Raw genomic sequence first — 22,526 nt, forward strand, 5'->3', positions numbered from 1 at the left:
TGGAATTAACTGGAGGCTCGCCCAAATCTGCTTTACTTGCTCGCCCATTCTGCCCCACCATATGATGATCCAGACGGTTCATCTAGAAATCCCCACCCCGGATGCTTAGTGGAACAGAACTCACCCATCATAGATCTCATCGAAAATCGGAAATTACTTTAAAAGGAAATGTCCAGATAGCATTTTCTGAATGGGGATGCTGTTCGATGATTGAGATCCATTCCATGTTGATAGTGTGGCATGGGAGACTCTAGATAAACGGTTGGGATCATCATATGGTGGGCCAGATGGGACGAACGGATTTAAAAAACCCATTTAATATATAAACTTGTTACGGTGTCGGCCCCGTCTCGTCAGAAATTGACATATCGGGGTTTCACTTATCACGCGGGGGCATTTTGGTCAAGTTCTCAGCGAGTCCCGGTAGATGATCGTATTCCGCGAGAGAGTGTATGCTTTGAGAGGGGTATTCTGGTCGATAAGCTCCCACACGATCACGCCACAGGATGGCTGGTCCGCTGTCAACGGGTGCCCATTGCACCCGGCCAAATTCTTTCCTGCGGGCCCCAACTTTCTTTGAACCGTTTGAAACCGGATCGGGTTTGGGTTGACCATTTTCAACCCTGTTTAAAAATTGGGTCTGGTCAGGGTCAGCTGAGGGACACCAAGGGCCACCAACTCGGACCCGGTCTCAATTAGGTCAGGTTAGTTTGGGCTAATCTTACTCAAAATGTTGTGCATCTCAACTATGCAATTATTAATCTAACAATGAAATGAATTTGGTGAGTCATATGCATGTGAGAGAGCTATGGAATGAGGCTAGAACATAAAGAAATATGCCAAAAAAAACCTCATTTGATCATACCTGACTTGAAACCGGCACAAAATCAACTCAGAAATAGTATCAAGGATTCAAGTTGGATACGGACAATATTCAAATGCCAAATCCAGGTAAATGTAAGCATTTCAAAAATTTTCAAACAAATATTTTTTAATGTGCATTCAACGATGGCAGAACATGTGCACATCGACACTCCATGTGCAACAGGCACACACTGATTTCCGTTAGAATTTATAATAGGTCATAATTGTAAATTTCAATAAAGAAATTGGTATTTTTACATGTCGTGTGGTCGCGGACGACATAAATTCAATAAGATCGATCAGCGACATAAATTGAATGAATCGATCGCGCCTTCACGCTCCAAGAAAGATAGCAAGCTTGTAAATGATTAACAATAAAGCGCATTTTTCACACATTGCATGCCATGCGTTGTCTTTTAGTGACAATATTTGGTTTGCTATTTATAGACTGACATTTATATGTATTCTAAATACCATACATTTGTGGGTGCCTTTTTGTCGTCATTGTGCAGTCAACCATTCATACCCCTCAACCAGCGGAGAAATGATTCAAAACAAATGTTTTCACCATAATTGCAATGAAGATATTGCATGGGACTCATCATGACATGATGACATCCAATGCTTGTTTGACCAAGAGCACGAAATCAATCCAATGTAAAATTGAGATGGGGTACACTATAAGAAACAGTTAAGGAGAGACACCCACTATTGATCTCCAATGGGCCCCACCAAAATGTCAAAAGGGTTTGTTGGCAAGAAGATCCCTTCATATAAGATAAATGCTTTCGGTGGATGGGTTCCATAACATATACACAACACCAATAAACCTTTTCATAAAATCAATAGTGGAGTGCCATATTAAACGATAAGAAACAATTTAGAAGAGATCCACTATTAATCTCTAATGGGGCCAATCAATGTATCGAAAGGGTTTGTTGGCGATGGGATTTCTTCATCCAAAATATATGATTCAGGTAGATGGGTTGGATAATGTATACATGGCACTAACGAGCCTTCTTTGAAATTGAGGGTGGAACACTTACCATTAATCTCCAAAGCATCAAAATGGTTTTGTTGGCTATGGGATCCCATCATCGGGGATAAGTGCTTTGAGTGAATAGGTTAGATGACATACAAACAACACCAATGATCCTTCTTTGAAATCAATGGTGGAGCACCCTCCTAAATGGTAAGAAACAAGTTTGAAGAGACACTCGCCATTGATCTTTGATGGGGCCTACCAAAGTGTCGAAATGGTTTATTAGTTATGGGACCCCTTCATCTAGGGTGAATGCTCTGGGTGAATGGGTTAAATGACATACACACAGCACGGTGTGCCTTTGTAAAAATAAGAGTGGAGCGTAATTCTAAGTATCATTTCTTTATCATGGTCATACAAGCTACAGATTCACATGAATCTTGTACTTATGCTTAAAAGATGGTGCTATGGTTGATGCTTGAAGTGGTTCTCATTGACACAACAAATGGGGTCTCAAACGATACAATGAAAATGTTTTCACTATTGAGTTAAAATATTTGCACTAAATTTTATCCCCCACTCTTTCTAATTTCACAATTTAATTTTAACTCATTGTATTGCATATGTATAATTTCTTAGTACTCGTGAATGAACATTTTCTCATTGTGAAGAGGAATAGATATGACAATTGGTAAGCAACGCTTAAAAAAAATCATGTCATTTAAACTAAGGCTTACCTCATTTAAAAACTACAAACGCCATAAATACTAATCTAATATATGGCAAATATTGGATCCATCATTCATATAAACATCAGTGATGTCTTTAAAGCTTTTAAACAACATGTGGGATTGCATATCAATTACTGGTAGGGTATCATGTGAAAAAACAAGTGTCAATTAAACAAACCCAACCCTTCAAGTGCTGGTCATTCATTACAATTATCCATCTAAATAAAAAGTTTATTTTATGAATTTAGAAGTCATTCAAGATGGGCTGTTTGAATAGATGTAAGACGATGACAGTGATAATTAGATCAATGCTTCTTTGTGCTCAATCTTGAGTATTTAGCTTTTGTTGCCCTTGAGATCGATCTTAACTATTTAGTTTTTTTTGCTATCGATAAGTTTGTTAGAATTATCTAATCAACATGAATGTTTTTATAATGGCTTACTAATGGCAATACGAAATAAATGAACATTCCTAACTAATGATAGTTGTGGCACATGTCAATTGAAAGCTTTGAAGACATTTCTAACATTTCTATAAAGGTTTGGTGCATGATGAATTGTATATATGCATGTGAGAGAGTAGTAGAATGAAGTTTACACACTATGCACGTGTCAAAGGGATACACCTATAGTCTAATTTATCGGGATTCCAATTGTGTAGATGCCTATATTTGACCATACTTAACTTCAATCCAACTCAAAACTAACTCGAAAATATGGTCCAAAGACCTAATAAGTAAAGGTAAGAATTTCAATTTTTTGTCAAACAATTATTTTTAAGCGAATGAAATTTTCCCTCTACTACTATTGGATGGTGGTAAAACACATAAGCACTGACACTCCATGCAAAACAATTGTGCATTATCTTCTTTTAAAAGTCATAACATGTCATAATTGTGAATTCCAATAATAATAAAAAATGAGTATTTTAACATGTCACATGGTTACCACGGACATAAATTCAATTAGTTGATCAATGCTTTAAAAAGATTACAAGCTTGTAAATTATTAACAATACAACACACTTTTACATATTACATGACATGCATTTTAACCATCTTTTCATGTTAGTATTTTGTTTGCTATTTGTAAATCGACATTCCTACGTGTTATACATACCACATGCTTTAAGTCTCTTTATGTTAGCACCGTTCATCAACTATTCATATTCCAAAACTGGTTGAGAAATGATTCAATATAAACGTTTCCACCATAATTGCAATGAAAATATTGTGTGTGAGTCATCATGATGCGTTGATGATGTTCGACTTGCCAATAGATCTGTTATTGCTTATTTGCCCATAAGCCCAAAATTAGTCCAATTTAAAATTAAGATCGAATGCATTATAAGAGATAATTCAAGCGATGCCCATTATAGATATCCAATATGGCTAGCCAACCAAAGTGTCAAAATTATTAGTTAGCCATGGGATCCCTTCATCTATAGTAAATGATTCAGCTAAATGGATTACATGACATATACATAACATTAATGAGCTTTATAGGAAATCAAAGGTAGAGCACCTTCCTGAATCGTAAGAAACAATTCAGGAGCGATGTCCATCATTCATCTCAAATGGGGCCCACCAAAGCTTTAAAATGGTTTGTCGGTCGTAAATTCTTTTCATTTGGGGTAAATGTTTTAGATAAATAGGTTAGATGATATACACATAATACAATAAGCCTTCTGTGAAATTAAAGGTGAGGCGCCCTCTCGAACTGTAAGAAACAATTGAAAAGAGGCACATATCATTGATTTACAATGGGGTCCACCAAAGTTTAAAGATAGTTTGTTGGTTGTGCAATCCCTTCATCCAATGTAAATGCCTGGGGTAAATGATTTAAATGACATACACACAACACAACGAGCCTTCCATGCATGAAATCAATGGTGGGGTGCTCTTGAACTATAAGAAATAATTCAGAGGAAATGCCCACCATTGATCTCCAATGGGCCCCGCTAAAGTGTCAAAACGGTTTGTTGGTTGTAGGATCCCTTAATTTAGGCTAATGACACACAATACAATGAATATAGGTGAATGGGTTAAATGATATACACATAACATGCCGTGTCTTTTGTGAAATTAATAGTGATGCATCTGATGCTCAAAGTGGTTGTCACTGACACATCAAACAGGGCCACAAACGATACAATGAACAAATTTCACTATAGCTATATAAGATAAAAACATTTGTATAGAATTTCACTATATTTCTTTCCAGTTACACAATTTAATTTCAGTTCATTGTCTTCCATATGCATAAATTCTCAAGACTTGTGTATGAACGTTTTCTCATTATGAAGATGGTAATATATATATTTTTAACATGAAGTTTACCTCTTCAAAAAACTACTAATATTCATAATTACTAACGATATATATATATATATATATATATATATATATATATATATATATATATATATATATATATATATATGGGGATAAATAAGAGGCTACCGACTCACTCATTCATGCAAACATTAGCAGTGTCCCTTGACCTTTTTAGACAACACATGAGATAATACATCAACTATTGACATGATATCATGTAAAAAAATTGCTAATCAGACAATCTCAGCCATGTTAAGTGTTAGTCATTCACTGTAACTATTCATCTTTTGAAGAACAAATTTGATGGTTGGCATCATTTAAATGAAAGTTTATTCTCTATATTTAGAAGTCATTTGTAACGTCCCGTGTTTTCGAAACCCAAATATATGACTCGTTTTCCAAAAATGTTAACATTTAAAGATAGCCAAATTTCACGTATATTTTTTTCTTTTCTTTTTCAGAGTTGGCAGTTTTACGGAAGATAAACAAATCAAGCATAAAGAAAAATGTATATTTATTCAAAATATAAGAGCGGTTGCCCAAAATGACTTATACAAACCAATGTATCTATATTATCAAATACAAGAAATACACAATTTAACACATGGGACATAATAAAATGCATATAAATTTGAGCAGCAAGATCGCACAACTTATTTTAGAATATAAAGTCATACATCCCTGATAATTACATCATGCTCCTCATCAATCTGGACATGAATATCATTTAAGTCACTTGCACTACCTGTACGGTTATATATTCAATGAATGAGTGACCAACTCAGTGTGAATTTTTCTCAAAATTACATACCACCGCATTAGTTAAGCATAGTTGTAAACAAGAAATCATACAAAACATTTCAATACAATCTTATTAAATGCATGGATGCGTGAATGCACATCAACTGAGGATGCTCATGTAGTTGGCTTTTGGGTGAAACCCAAGCATATGGCCGGTCACCAGTGAAAGTACATCTCATACGTGTGTAGTGCCAAACTCACCAAAAGTGGACTAATAGTCGATGGTCTGGGAGCTAGCGAAACGATACCACGACTAAGGGCACGTGCTACAACATTTAGAATTAGCCACCTATATTATCGGTGATCCACGAGCTAGCGAAACGATATAAAGGCATGTGCTACAATATCCAGAATTAGTCATCCGTCATTGTCCATATGCTATGAATACATGATTAGCCCAACTATTATTATTCTGATTACAACTAACCAATTTAAGAAAGCTCAAAGGTCACTACAGGGGCTCATCACCCAGTGTAGGACGACAACTCGGGAATAGTGTCCCATACCACCATCTCTGGCTCATAAGACTTCAACGTTGGGATGTTTAATGGAAACTCATCGACTAATGACCAATCATAGTTCGAGATGTGGAACTTACCATTGCATGGTTGTACAAAAATAATACGTCGAACCTATATAGGACAAATATCAAAACTAAGCCACATAAGACAAATATCAAATCAAAGTCACATAGGACAAATACTAAATCGATGCGATAAAAAGATCATCCTTAAAAGTCACGTAGACACAACAACCCATGGATGGTAGGCCCACATCAATATTTTATTTAACCCATCATTAATCAAGTAGTCATTAAGTCGAAGGTCCATTATAATCACAATCAATCAAGTTACATCCCAAGTCTGGATGTACATATGTCAGTGGAGTTCTCCACTGATAAATGCACCAATTAAACTTCCACAAGCAATTCACAAGTAATCCATAAGCATGAGAAAATATACAATGTAACACATAGATGTTCATGTAAGATAAATATTTAGCACGTAATCCAGAATTCAATTCTAACAACTAGCACAAATAATTATGAGATAAAGATATCAATTATCAACCGAAATTAAAGCAAAAATTATCACTAAAAGCTAATGGAAAAATGGAAAGCTCAGGGGGAAGAAATCATCACATTTTGGATCGGCTACCACTTATCTAATCTACGAATTGTCTAGCACTTGTTCGACTCGACGAATTAATTTAATTCAACTGAGTGTGATGGTTTAATCCTGCCAAAAGGATCGAGTCAGATTTCTTGGAGCTAACAAATCATAAATTAATAAGGGAATTGATTTGCTGAGTTAACTTAGCCTGACTCAACTTGACATTAACCCGAGATTATCCCAGACTTAATTAAATTTGGAGATTTCTCTAATTAATGCTCTAGAAGTCTAAGCGATTTCAGCATTCACAGGGCTGTCTTTGAGTTTAACTAGATCAGTCTCATTTTAAGAAATGAAAGTAAATGGGCCAAATGAAAGCTGAGTTAACTCAACTTAGTTTCACCCTGCTAACTCAAGGCTTCCTACCATAGTGAAGCCTAGCTCAAGTTGGAAGAGTCGAAATGTAGCAGGACTGCTCCTGTTCAAAATCTGGATAGAGTGGGGCTGAGTCGACTCGATACAACTCAGCAATTATCGAACTTCCTTCCTCCTCTATTTTCATCTTTCCTATTCTTCTTCTTCTTTTTATCAAATACGTCCAGCAACCTGTACCACCCAATATTCTGGAAGTGAGTTGAGTAAGTGCGGCCTATGGTGACTTGGTGGGGCGTGGTGAGTCAACGTGGTCGAGGCCCGTCTGCCGCCTAACCTAGTGAACGAGCCAGCAACTCAATGCCGGCCAACATGGCCTGGATTCAAGCGGGGGTCTGGATGGATGCACGACCACCCCCCTCACTCTTCCCTTCCTTTCTGTCGCCTTCGACAAGCTCGTGACTCAACCCGAGTGAGTCCGAGCAAGTTAGTGACCCCGCTCGAGTCGTGCTGGACTAGCACGCACTCTCTCTCTCTCTCGTTCTTTCTCTCTTTCTATTCTTATCAGAGGGCCCCATAGCTTGCCCCGAGTTTGAGTTTAACTCGGACGAGGTTTCGCGTGGTGCGACACCACAGCCCACCCGATTATCACTCCCTCTTTCCTCTCCTGCTTTCTCTCTTTCTCCCTCTATTTTTCTTTTTCTTTTCCTGAATTTTTGGTGGGGATCTCGAGGCTAACGGGTCCCTTATAAAGGGCTAGGGCGTGCTCACGACCGCCCCTTAGTCGCTGTAACGAATGGCCAAGATGACAGTTGTTTCTTTCTCTCTTTTCACCACCTCCCATTTACATGGGAGCAATCCATTTGTGGGATGGATTCTCTACCACCATGGCTCACCAAAAAAACGTCCCTGATCATAAGATAGGGCCTATTTCATCATGGTGGGTACTTGGGTTAGACGGAGAAGATGACGCTGCCACAAATGACAATTTCCCATTGACAGGTTAAGAGGGAAATCCAAGTCATCTGGATGGAGTAGATGGGGCCATTGACCTCTCTGAGGTCCACTATTCCCATCACACTTCACCCGAGTGCGACGACTCGTGAGATATTCCACCGCATATCGTGCAAGGGAGGCTTTTTTTGGGTTTCAGCTACCCTACTGTTAGATTTGAGGCTTTCCTAGCATAGGTGGTTGGGATCATCGATGAGGCTTGGGTAGAAGGCTTAGATCGTGCCAACGTCTGTTTCCTGAAGAAGAAAAACCCCCACTGCCTTTCGCATGTTGGCAGGTTGTCTTAACTCTTTCGCTGTTAAACATGGGGCAGGGATCGACGTTGAAGGAATGGCTGAGATGGAGGAGGAGAGACGCAAGCGGATCTCCAGCATGACAACAGCAAGATAAGTTTCCATTTTCAAAAATCCATCACATGCAGCCCACATGCATTTGAATTTGTGCCCACAAACGTGTACATCTTCATGTGAAATAGCCGAGGTTTTGGTTAGCTTTGAAAGCTAGACATGATGGACGGTTCGGATCTGGCAAGAGGACCCTCTTTCATGGGCCACAATCACAAATATGGACGGTTGTCCATCCTCTGCCAAAAAAAAAAAAAAAAAAGGAAGGAGGGAGATCTCCTTCTTTGGCTTTTGTCGGGTCAAACTAGGTTTTAAATGGTTTTATATGTTTTAAGCATATCTTCACATGGTTTTAAATGGTATGACCCACTTGAATTCCATATACAGCTTTTGGAATATCCCATAACCTCGAGGGGACTCATCAAATGCACGATGTTGATGTTTACCCCATGGGAACTTCCTAAGAGGTCCACTTGTGTGGGCCCCACCCTGATGTGTGTCGAACATCTACCCCATCAATCAGATGCAACAGTCCTTGGTGGCCCACAGGCTTAAAAATCAAGTCAACCCACAACTTGGGTGGGCCACATTACATACAACAGTTGAGAGGGGTTGCCCTCCCATTAAAACATTCACAATGATTCATACTGAGATGTGGTTTACAAATCTAGACTATCCACTGTGTGTGTCCCACTTGGATGAGGGTTTAGACCAAGTTTCAGCTGCATCCAAAACTCATGTGGGCCCCACCAACTGCTTTTATATATTTTAGGCATGTCTTCACATCATTTTAGATGTTATGGGCCGTTCTGAATGCAGCTGATTTTTGGGATATCCCATTACCTAAAGGGGAACCATCAAATGCATAGTGTTGATGTTTGACACAGATCACGGTGGGAACTTCCCATGAGGTCGAGTTGTGTGGGCCCCACCGCGATGTGTGTCGAACATTTACCCCATCAGTTAGATGCACCATTTCATGGTGGGCCTTGGGCTTAAAAATCAAGTCAATCGATGACTTTTGTGGGACACACTAGGTACAAAAGTTGAGAGGGGTTACCCTCCTATTAAAACATTCCTAATCATTTGTTGGGCCCACTGAGGTGTGGTTCACAAATCCAGCCCATTCATTATGTGTTTCCCAGTTGGATGGGGGGTCAGACCAAGTTCCAGATGCATCCAAATTTTACGTGGGCCCCACCAAGTGATTTTATATGTTTTAGGCATGTCTTCACATGGTTTTAGATGGTATGGCCCACCTGAGTCAGTATACGGCTGATTTTTGTGATATCCCATAATTTAAAGGGGACCCATCAAATGCACGGTGTTGATGTTCAACACGCATCACGGTGGGACCCACACAGCTCGACCTCATGGGAAGTTCCCATTAGCTCAACCACATAGAACCATTTCCTGTATATATATATATATATATATATATATATATATATATATATATATATAATGGTTGTCCATAATTTTATATGGTAGGCCCCACACAATGAGTTGGAGCATCCTGTTCTCATCATGCAACGGCACTACTGGACGGGTTGGATGCCTAACACGTAGTACAATTGGCCCCACACGGACACAGATTGCCTACTGATACTGCTAGTAGCAACTCGCTGTGCTCCATGGGTCCCACCATGATATATATGTTTTATCCACGCCATTCATCCATTTTCCTAGCTTACATTAGGTAAGAGACCAAAAATGATGCAGATAAAAATCTTTGGTGGACCACATCATGGGAAACAGTGGTGATTGAACGCCCACCATTAAAAACTTCTACGGGGCTGCAAAAGTTTTGAATCAAGTTGATATTCGTGTTTTCCCTTCGTCCTTGTCTTTATCATCTAATTGACAAGTTGGATAGAAAATAAACATTACATTGGGCCCTAGGAAGTTCGATCACCACTATTTTCCTGTAGTGTGGTCCACCTGTGATTTGAATCTGCCTCATTGGGCTCATGCCCTAAAATAATGATCTAAAATGGATGGACGACATGGATAAAAAACACATCATTGTAGGGCCTACAAAGCACCATCCAGTAGGGACGTCGCTACTGGTGGTATCAATACGCGACCTCCGTTGTCACACATGCACCGCCGCCTCTCCAACCACTCGTTGCATGGGGTTGGGTCCTAAAGTACCCATATAATCGAGCTTATTGGGTTTTGATTAGAGCTATACACGAGCAGAGTAAGCTCGGTAGCTCGCTCGACTCGACTCGAAAAAGCTTGACTCGACTCGGATCGAAGCTGAGTTCGAACTGAGTCGAGCTGTTTTTTGGTGCTCGAAACATATTCGAGTCGAGCTCGAGCTTGCCCCTGCTTGACTCGGTTTGACTCGGTGTAGTGCATATATATATATATATATATATATATATATATATATATATATATGTATATACACCCTTAAAAAAACCTAATTTACTTTACCCCCTTAAAAAGAAATACCCTATTTGCATGCTGCACACTGCACGCCTCATTTTCCCTTCCCCTTCAAAAAATACCCTAACCCTTCTCCATTTCCCCGTTTCCTTCCCTCTTTGTCTCTCAGTCCGAACTCGGCTCAAACTCAGGCGAGCCGAGCACGAGCTGCTGTTCTGAGTTCGAAGGCCAAGCTGAGCTGATCATGAGCTGGGACTTGAGCAGTCCGAATCGAGCACGAGCTGGGCAAAGCTCGGCTCAGCTCGACTCGTGTACACCTCTAGTTTTGAGCCTTACCTTTCCTCGTCTTGTTTTCAGGAGCCATACTCGGATCCGCCTTGAGTTGAGTTCTGGTCTCGGGGTGGTCAAATAAGGGCACCTGGATGTCGGGTGCGGCCCACTCGATGGATGGATTAGATAAAACACACGTCACTTTGACATAAGAGTGAATAAATTGGCTCTCTTGCATGTGAGTGGCCTAATGGGTCTGGTTCAGTAGCTAGAATAACCAATATATATATATATATAGAGTCCCAGTCTCCTGTGCACCATGCCGCACGGAGCTTAAATACGAGCGCCGTGTAGAGCCCTTAGATCTCCATCTTCGGTTGAGATTAAGCATCCCTAAACAGCAAAGAGTCTCCGTATTTAAGAGTCGGGCCTCACTATTTTCGGACGCTGACGAGCTCCTCCTGAAGTGACGTCTCCAAGTTCTATGGGCCACACCGTGATGTGTGTTTTGTATCTGCACCATCCATCCATTTGGACGGATCATGTTACAGCATGATCAAAATAATGAATCAGATCCGAAGTTCGAGAGGACCCCACCACAAAAAACAGAGGGGAGAGTGACACCCACCGTTAAAAAGTTCTGAGTGCCATAAATCAGTACCAAGAAATTGATAGGCCCAACCATGAGGTTTTATTTGCCACCCAAATTGTGGCCCACCAGGATGGAGGTAAAAAACAAAACACCCACCCAATTCAAAACTTCAGTGGGCCCAAAGCAAGTTTCAACGAGTCCTTATCCACACATTTCCTTGTGGTGTGGTCCAGTTCACTATTTTATCAGCCTGATTTTTTGGGTTCATGTAATAAAATGAGCTGGCACAAATGAACGGAATGGATGTCACACATTCATCATGATGGGCCCACAGAGCGTTGTGTTGTACGTGCTCCCTACAGTACCGTGTGAAATTCCCTAACATGGACGTTTTCGGTTTCGTCTCTGCTGAAAATTCCTATGATAAAGATTTTTAAAAGGTCAAGATTTGAAAGAATCAATGTCTCAGAAAGACTTTGATGTCCTAAAAATTTCTATCAAGATTTTCAACGGTCAAGATGTAATAGAATCTACTTTTTAGAAGAAGTCTTCGTTTCCTACTACAGCATTTGAAAATGCTGGCCAGTTTTCTAGACTAACATAGTGATGGAATTGGATTTTTTTCTTACCACGTTACAGTGTGTATACTTTTGGGGGCTAAGCTAGCCCCACCAACGGCTAATAAAGACCGTTGGATTAGAAGATTCTGCCCTTGAATGTTGTTGGTCGTCTGATCAAGGTGATATAGGGGTCATGCGTAATCCACGGTGACCCACCTATCCAATGGCTCACCTTGATCATACCCACGTACTAGGCAAGCATCTAACGAATAGATGGTTAGGATTGTCAGTCCAATGCAATTCTTTGACCGTGGTCCATCTGTGGTGGGAACATCTTGAACAAGGCTAAATCAGTGTGCACACACGTATAGTCTAGATGGGCCGTCATCTTTTTGTTTTTCTTTTTTTTTTGTTAGCTTGTTATTACACCCACAGAACTTGGAGACGTCACTTCAGGAGGAGCTCGCCAGAGTCTGAAAATAGTGGCACGCGAGTCTTAAACACGGAGACTCTCTACTGTTTAGGGACGCTTAATCTCAACCGAAGATGGAGATCTAAGGGCTCTGCACGGACCTCGTATTTAAGCTCCGTGCGGCACGGTGCGCAGGAGACCGGGACTCTCTCTCTCTCTCTCTCTCTCTCTCTCTCTCTATATATATATATATATAAGATCACCATTAAAGTTAGATGGACCCAACTCAGATGCGACCCAAATTTAACGGGTCTCAAAGATGGACTCGACCTGAACCACACTAACCCGAATATTAACTGGATACGAACCAGGTCCGATTTTAAATGGGTCGGAAGAGATGGATCCGGATCTATACCTGTTAAAATCGGCTGCATTCATTAGGGTAAACGTTGACAGCCCTACATAACTCTGATTCTGGCACCGTTTGATTCAAAAATCCCTCACTTAACAAAATTCATTAGAACAATCGGGATCTTTAGGAGCTGGATGTCCACGAGACCTATAAAAAATATTTTTGGACAATCCTAGCTTTCCAATTTGTGCATGCTATGAATACTAAATCAAAAATCGTCTTAGATGGTTGAGATAATCCCATCAAAGCAGAGCCAATCGATGCTGAAACCCATAGGATTAGTTCAGATCATCATAAACGTGCCACATATACGGTACACGAAAATGGAATTGCACGCAATAGTTCAGCTCCCCCATCTAAACAAGGGGGTGGTGATGGGTTGGGTAGACCCATGAGTCAATTGGCCTGACCGGCTTCTAAACTGAGTTTAAGCCTAGTGGGTTGGATTGGGTTGTGAGTCGAGGCCAGGCAAAAAAAGTAGCCCATTTAGATTAGGGTCGGGCTCGGGTTTAGGCCAACCCAACCTGACCCACCCATATATTGAATCAATGGGACGGGTCAAATGACCTGATCTAAACTAACCCATAAGCCAAAACCAAGGTATCCTAACATACACGTGAATATAGATGAGATGAAATATTCGGACAACATGAAAAACCCAATCCCATAAGCATTAATAGTGAGTTCCATACACATGAAAACTCCAAGAATAACCAATCAGCCTAATATGAGAGATTAAAGTTGGTACATGGGTCTAGGTGGGCGGGTCATTTAAGCTCAACCAGACTGCAATTAAATGGGTTGGGTTTGGGCTCTAGAAACTTTAAGTGGGCCAGGTTAGGTCACCAGGTGCTGGCTTGCGGTCGGGTTTGGGCCAGATTTCTAGAGCTATTTATTAAATGGGTCGGCCTTGGGCTGATCCCAACCCCAACCGAACACGACCCATTGCCAAGCCTATTATTCACAAACAAATATTCACCCTAGGTGTTGAAAATATATCAATTTCAGCCACCGCTAGCACTATATACCAGGTGCCATCAACACAATATGCAACATCCTAGTCATAATTCATTGCTATTAATGCAATTTCACCCATTTATAGAGCAATCATCTAGGAGGTGCGCTACAGCAGTACCGGGCTGTTGTGGGGCCTGCATTGTGTTACGGCATCCAACCATCTAAGAGGTAAGCCCCACAACACCTATCATCTATCTATAGGTTGCAGTGTTTGTCATGCATCACATGCTGTCACCTTCTGTCAGATTTAACAGAAAGCAACAATAAACAGAGGTTTGCTAGCCTCGCATAGTTCTCTCCGCAAAAGTCTACATGCAGCATGAGGGGAAACTGGCATGTGCAGAGGGTGCACCTCATCATGCAGACAACCTGGAGCAAATCAGGCCGATCCGCTAATCAGCCAAGCCGTTCAAAAACAGTAGAGAGTTTAAAGAAAAAAGACCAACTTGCCAAAGAACCATAATAGACATGTGGCCCACGTGATGAGTGGACTGACCCTATTTTTGTGAAGGGGCACCTTCACGAACAGGCCCACATTATGCACAGCTGACTAGAGCTGTACACAAGTCGAACCAAGTTGAGCTTGGCACAGCTCGACTCGGCTCGGCCACTAGCTGACCCCAGCTCGAACTCAGCTCGGCTCAGTCCTCGAGCCTGACTGGCCAGCTCAGCTTGGTTCAGTCAGTAGCTCGGGCCAGTTTGAGCCGAGTTCAAGCCAAGATCGAGCCTGTGCAGCATTTTCACAAACACATGGAGTGCACCTTCAATTTCTCATGGAATATAAAACAGCAGCATCAATCTACAGATATTTTATCAAACACTTTGTAGGCAACATCAAATTCAAGATACAAGGTATTTGTTTCATATCCATACCTTCCTCGCCACCAGCGGACACTTCGTCGAGTCATTTCATCAAACACTTGGTGAGCAACATCAATATCAAAATAACCAAGTCACCAAACTGGTTCGATCCAAGTTGAGTCGAGTTGAGCTCGGGCAAGCTCGAACTCGGTTCGAAATTTTTTCGAGCTCGTAAAATCAGCTTGGCTTGACTCGAACTCAATTTCGAACTGAGTTGAATTGAGCTTTCTCGAGTCGAGCGAGCTAACTGAGCTAACTCGGTTCGTGTACAGCTCTACACAGCTATGACATTCCACTCACATGCCAGGTTGAAATCTGCCACACATAAACATGAAGGTGGAGGGTGGTGAATATGGGGCTAGCAAACTTCATCATCGTAGATTACCGATTGCCCATTGATAGCTATGGTCGATCACCAAGCCAACCTCTTGGAATGATCAAATATGCACATAACTCATAAGCATTTAAAAAAAAAGACATTTTCACCAGGGTGTCAATCAGGACTGTTGATCTAATGGACCTCCAAACGGAAAGGAAATGCAAAAAACATACACCAAGATAATCTATTTGATACACGTGACAACAAGAATGGCAAAAAAAAATAAAAATCATGGCACGCATTCGTTGTTGATGGGGAAGTGCCCCCATTTAGAAGTTTTTTCACGTAACTTTTGAATAAAAAAATGTCATCACACCTCATAAAACTTGATAAACTGTAATGTTACATTCGTCAGGTTGGCAGTTTAACATGAAATGAGAGCAAAGCTCATTTCAACTATATAAAAACTCCCCCAAAGAGAGTAGAAACTTTCACTGGAACCAAATAAAATTACCCAAGAGCAAGAGCAATCAACCTCATGTTTCTTGAAAGAAGGCAAGGCAAAGCTTCCATAACATTCTCCAAGGCCTCCCCTTTTTTGCATTGGATTCTGGGAAGAACTGCATTTTACAAAGACAATGCCACAATTGAGATCCATGAAACTCCCATACTCACTTCTAATAGGGTCTGTACCGTGACACTGATCTGAGTGGCCGGTTTACCGTGGCACCTCGAGAGTGTACAACCTGCAAAACATAATGCAAGCACAAATATCAATAAAAAGAAAATTGAAAAAAAAAAGAGCACAAAAGTGGAGATGGAAATTCAGAGGCCTTTTAACAATACAAAGTGAGAAACCCAAAAAATGAATTTGATTCGGGTTAAAAAGTAGCGTACATTAATTTCTCCGGGGGCCTTATTGTTGAAGGTGATTCCAGGAATGTTATTGGTTGGGCGTCCAAAGAAAATTCGGGACCATGGAAGCTTGCCTACATTTTCAACAAAATTCAGGTTCTTATCTCTTGCTTTAAGCATTTTGTTTAATCATGTTCGTATAGAGCCAAATTATGTCAAGGACACGCTTGCTAAGGAGGGTGTCACAGAAGTGGATCGTTTTGCTGGGGACTAAATAGTTCCCATCTGTTGTATTCCTCATTCTTGCTTACCCATCTGTTGTATCTTCCTTCTTGCTTTTCTTTTAATAGAATTTTCTTTATCGTAGGCATGATTCCGCAACACTCATCATTACGTTATTTAGATTAGGGATTCTTACATAAAGGCACCTTATTGATTTGCATATTGCATCCCTATACCTAAATGAATCCCATTTTCTACGGGTACCTCATTAATTTAAGTACCTCACATCTGGCTCCCTTCCGTGTGATTCTCCTAACAGTAAGTACCCTTCAGTTTCTATTTTTAGTTAAATGTCCCCATCCGTGAGATTTTCTTAACGGCGGTTACCTAAAGTTTCTATTTTAATAAAATGATGAAATTACCCTCATTAATTCCTTAATTGCTATTTTTAAAACACCTCTACTCGTTTTCTAAGCTTCTTTATTCCCCCAAATCCAATTACTTCCATGGTGTCAATCTCACTGCCCACTAAGGAATAAAGGGCATTAGACTACTGGTTTTTGTCATTCCAAACATGGCTGAAATGCAGATGATCACAGGGTGTGCCAAATCGGTTACGTATCGGCCGATACGTAACGGTAACGGTGCGAACCGTTACCCGTTTCGGGGCCGTATCGGCCGATACGATTTTTTGTACCCGTATCGGCCGATACGGGCCCGTTACGGGGTGTAACGGCCGTAACGGTAACTTTTTTTTTTTTTCATTTTTAGCTCATTTTTTGCTGTTTTTTTGAAACCTCTTGCTTCCAAACTGTTTTTCACTCCTTCTACTACTAATTTCGACCAACCTTAGTTAAGTATTTGAGATAAAAACACATTATATTACAGATTTTTTTGAATCAAAGCTCGCTGGTCCATTTTTCAAAAATTCGTCAAAAATAGGTATTTATACTTTTTTTAATATGTTTTGCTGTTTTAATCATGTCATATGATGTGTTAATCATAGTAGAACATGTTAATGTACATTTTACAGATTTGGGGTGCCATTTAATAATTTTTTAATATTTTTTTCTATTTACGCATGAATTTTGGCCCCTTTTTTTAAAATTCGAAAAATCAAATTTTAATGGTTGTTTTGCTGTTTTAATCATGCCATTTGATGTGTTAATCATAGTAGAATATGTTAATGTGCATTTTACAGATCTGGGGTGCCATTTTATATTTTTTTAATATTTTTTTTCTATTTACGCATTTATTTTGGCCCTTTTTTTGAAAATTCGAAAAATCATTTTTTAATGATTCTTTTGCTGTTTTAATGACGTCATATGATGTGTTAATCATAGTAGAACATGTTAATGTGCATTTTACAGATTTGGAGTGCCATTTTATATATTTTTTATATTTTTTTCTATTTACGCATTTATTTTGACCCTTTTTTTGAAAATTCGAAAAATCATTTTTTAATAATTCTTTTGCTGTTTTAATGATGCCATATGATGTGTTAATCATAGTAGAACATGTTAATATGCATTTTACAGATTTGGGGTGCCATTTTATATTTTTTTCTATTTACGCATTTATTTCGGCCCTTTTTTTGAAAATTCGAAAAATCATTTTTTAATGATTCTTTTGCTATTTTAATGATGTCATATGATGTGTTAATCATAGTAGAACATGTTAATGTGCATTTTACATATTTGGGGTGCCATTTTTTTTTATTTTTTTATTTTTTTCTATTTACGCATTTATTTCAGCCCTTTTTTTGAAAATTCGAAAAATTATTTTTTAATGATTCTTTTGCTGTTTTAATGATGTCATATGATGTGTTGTTAATCATAGTAGAACATGTTAATGTGCATTTTACATATTTGGGGTGCCATTTTATATTTTTTTCTATTTACGCATGAATTTTGGACCTCAAAAATAATTGCAAACACCTAAATGTAAGATATTTTCATATTACATTCATTCTAACATATCTATCATTGATAGTAGATAGTTAGAAAATAAAATATATGAATTTTGTAGTCAAATTCAGGTTATCTGGTTCATAAATTCATCAGACAGTCCGATACAACTTCTCACCAAAGAGTGGACCGTTACACCACCATAAACATGTTCCAATTTATAAATGAATGCATATTTGGAATGCTTAGAATATTCCGGATTTAATCCATATTTTTTCATATTTTTTTGGCAAAAAATAAATAAAATTGCGCCGTTACGCCCCCATATCCGTATCGGTTTTGGAGGTCACCGTTACGCCAATCGATACCGATACGGGACACCTTGGATGATCACCTTTTAAGCAAGACTTTCAACATCTCTCATCACCAACTACACTGAACCACTCGTCAAAATCAAACACTACTTCAATAACCAATCAGATGAGTTCTCGTCCTCCCCTGAGTTGGAGATCTTTTTTATTGGCCATGTCCTTCAACACCTCCTCCATGTCTGGGTAGTTCTCAGGCAACTTGTTGCAACAATGTAGAATGATTTATGGCAACTTAAGTCCCTTCTGAGGCACTTCTCTGCATGGAGATCTCTAGATCGAAAATCTCAGCAGCCCCATTCTTCTCCAATAGCTCTATTAGCCCAATTGCATAGATCCACACCTTTGATGCCGGATGGAGCCGAATGACTACGTGCTCTACCCATTTTAAGCTAAAGGGGAAGACAGCCATTACGTCCATGCATCTGATTTCTTTGAAACTTCTTTTTGTTGTTGTTATTTTGACAATTTGTATGACACCATTTGTTCAACTGCGGCAGCAACCACAATCAATGGATTAAGGCTGTAATGAGAAACAAGAGGTACATCATTCTCATCGAGAATAAAATTCAAAGACTTCAAGTTCTTGTGGGGAATGACGTCCTGTGCATTGGCATTGAGATGCAAAAATGCCACTGCTCGAGCTAAACCTTGAGCTACCAATAACCTTTGATGCAGGACATGGAAATTAAATATGATATGCAAGATTTCAAACTTTAGATCAATACTAATTTAGAAACAATCACAAAAATTCCACATCCCACATAAAGTCAAGCAATCAACAAGGGGGATCTACAAGGGTCCAAGCCTACACATGCTAGGGCTGGATCAATTAAAATTATAGACCAAACAATGATCAAAGGAGAGTAGATTCATCCACACAGGCAAATGATTATTTTCCCAATTCAAGGGATTCACATGTTTCAATTCGGGAAACCCTAGGGTTGTAAAAGGGGGAATAGAACTTGGGATTTAGGATAATCTAGGGTTAGGGTTAGGGAAATAAGGTGATAGAGGAGTGAAAAAGAGGAGAGAGAGAGAGAACTTGTAATCAGTCCACACGAGTGGACAACAGCTTGGCCTGACACATGTGCGTGGATTGCTGCCCGCATGTGTGTGTGGGGAACACGACCCAAAAAGGGCCAACTAGTGGTTGGTCGGCCAGGGATGGGTCATCCAAACACCAAGTTTCAGGGCAATCGGATGACTAGTTTGAGCACGGTGCTCTGCTAAAGTTTCAGCCCTCCTACAGGGCTTGATTCTAGAAATCTGCTATAGAGAAGGATTGACTGCAAAATAAAAGTGGATTTGAAGAGTGGATGGCTGTGAGAGATGATGAATATAGATGATAGGAGGTGGGGGCGATTTGAGATACGTGTGACTTCACACCACGGTAGTTAACCATTCAAAGAAGGGAGAGTTTTGCACCCAATTGGATTTCCACAACTCAGAGAATTAGAGAATCAGGAAAACACATAATTTTATTCACAATCTTCAATGAGAAAAAACCTACAAGGGGTTGCCTATTTATAAGAAAACCCTATAACCCAAAAGCCGCGTCATGTGCGCATACTATTACTTAGAAATGAAGTAACAAAAATAACAATTAATCAAAGCAATCTAAATCGTTCATGATGTTCCTAATGACAATAATAAGCAAAACTCTAAGTCCCTAGATCATCTAGGGTAGTGGGCCACGATCATGAGATCCAGTGATGGGATTCACATGATGATCGAGTTCACTCCAAGGAACCAAAACACAGTCTTCTAACTAGGAGGCCCTCCCTGGATGTTGTCATTGATCCAGATCGATGGTGGGGCGCTCCTCCTCCTTGCGTGCGTGTGTGCGAGATGTCCTCATCAACTCTCCCCTGCTGCGAAGATTTCGCCATTGGCGAAACAAAACTCCTGAACCGCTCCAAGATGTCAAGATCAACTCGTTGAAGCTCCTCCTTAGCGAGTCACGTATTATCTGAAGTTGGGCGTGACTTCCACTTAACCAGGTACTTTTGAAACCCGTCGCCCGACGTTGATACTATCTGATGGTCCAGAATATCCCCTATCTCCTCTCTAGGTGTGGGAAGGGAAGGTATGGAAAGTAGAGGCTGGGAAGAAGGGTCGGGAAGAGGTCGTGGATCAACGGAAAGGTCTGGGGAATCAGCATGGTTAGGCGAAAGGCTGGATAATGTATCAGGGGTCCCCTGAAAAGCAACTAGATCCTCCACATTGAATGTGGAACTAATTACCATGGAAGGTGGAAGATCTACCACATACGCATTAAGACCGTTTCGTTTTATAATTTTGAATGGTCCAGTGCCACACGCGTGTAATTTATGAACGGCTCCCTGAGGGCACTGCTCTAGCTTGATGTAGACCATTACAGAGTCCCCTACATTGAATTCCTTGAAAGGTTTATGCTGGTCTGCAGAAAGTTTGTAATGTTCATTACTAGTAGTGATCTTTCGCCTAATTTCTTGATGCAATGAATGAATGTGATGCACAAAAGACTCTGCAGACTCTGATGGCCTATGGGACAGTGACATAGGGACAAGATCAATAAGTTTCCTAGGTTTATAACCAGTAATGACTTCAAAGGGACTTAAACCTATGGACTTATTGACAGAACTATAAAATACAAACTCGGTTATAGGTAGTACGGTGTCCTATGTCCTGGTGTGTTCCCCCACTAAACATCTGAGCAAACACCCTAGGCTCCTATTGACCACCTCAGTCTGACCATTGGTCTGAGGGTGGTAGGCAGAAGAAAATTGGAGCCTAGTATTCATCATATGCCATAGTGTCTTCCAAAAATAACTCATAAATCGCACGTCACGGTCAGACACTATGGTTTTTGGTAACCCGTGAAGTTTAACGACCTCACTAAAGAACAGTTTGGCAACATGAGATGTATCAGAGGTCTTAGGACAAGGAACGAAATGGGTCATTTTAGAAAAATAGTCCACGACAACAAATATGGAATCATGTTTACGAATAGTCTTGGGAAGCTCAAACACGAAGTCTATACTGATGTCCTGCCAAGGGATGAATGGAACTGGCAAAGGTGTGTTAGTCCCGTATTTTATTTTTTCTGTTTTGCCTGTTGACAAGTACGACATTGCCCCAATAATTTTGGTCACGTCTTGTTGAGGCTTGGCCAATAGAACCTATCCTCCACTAGGGCAATGGTCTCGTCTTGACCAAAATTACTCGCGACCCCTCCTGAATGTAACCCCCAGATAAGAAAATCGTGGAGGGATGTGCGCGGTATGCATAAGCAATCACTCCTAAACAAATATCCATCTAAAATCAAGTACTCACTGCTAGCTCCTGACAAACTCTCTAACAACGACGCGTACACAACTCCAAAATCTGATCACTCAGAATAATCATCATTGACATGCTCGAGGCCCGTGACTTCAACACTCATGAAACTGAGTAATGCGACTCGATGTCTCAACGCGTCAGCGGGCTTATTCTCTACACCGGCCTTGTGTTTAAGCACAAAAGTATACTTTTGAAGGAATTGGACCTACTTGGCGTGCCTAGGGTTTAATTTCTTCTGAGAGTTCAGATATCTTAAGGCCTCGTTATCTGAGAACAAGACGAATTCTTACGGCAATAAATAATGACACCAGTGGCGCAGCGATTGCACGACCTCATAGAATTCTTTGTCATAGGTGGAATATTTTTGCTTCACCTCATTCAGTTTCTCACTAAAAAAGGCGACAGGGTGCCCTTCTTGACTAAGTACTCCTCCTATGCCGACTCCTGATGCGTCGCA

At 40.2% G+C, this 22,526-nt stretch overlaps 1 protein-coding gene and 1 long non-coding RNA gene across 8 annotated transcripts in view; both read right to left on the reverse strand.

Moving 5' to 3' along the window:
* Positions 1–15,698: 15,698 nt before the first annotated feature.
* The window catches only part of LOC131236694 (RNA-binding protein 1-like), a 32,352-nt gene continuing 25,524 nt past the window's right edge, over positions 15,699–22,526 (reverse strand). For 5 of the 7 annotated variants that reach the window (XM_058234048.1, XM_058234050.1, XM_058234053.1 and 2 more), the window contains 2 exons: positions 16,291–16,382; positions 15,699–16,139 (listed from right to left, as the gene is read on the reverse strand). In XM_058234048.1, coding sequence (XP_058090031.1) covers positions 16,112–16,139; positions 16,291–16,382 — 120 coding nt within the window. In that variant the 3' untranslated portion in view covers positions 15,699–16,111. Of the gene's footprint in view, positions 16,140–16,290; positions 16,383–18,771; positions 19,269–22,526 lie in introns of all 7 variants that reach the window. The other 2 variants (XR_009166834.1, XM_058234049.1) reach the window with 2 other exon arrangements.
* Positions 17,692–18,756, reverse strand: LOC131236696 (uncharacterized). The gene is made up of 2 exons (XR_009166835.1): positions 17,901–18,756; positions 17,692–17,733 (listed from the first exon to the last, which is right to left on the reverse strand). It is a non-coding gene; the product is annotated as an uncharacterized LOC131236696 (long non-coding RNA).

Source organism: Magnolia sinica, chromosome 2 (assembly GCF_029962835.1).
Source record: "Magnolia sinica isolate HGM2019 chromosome 2, MsV1, whole genome shotgun sequence".
Taxonomy (NCBI): Eukaryota; Viridiplantae; Streptophyta; class Magnoliopsida; order Magnoliales; family Magnoliaceae; genus Magnolia; species Magnolia sinica.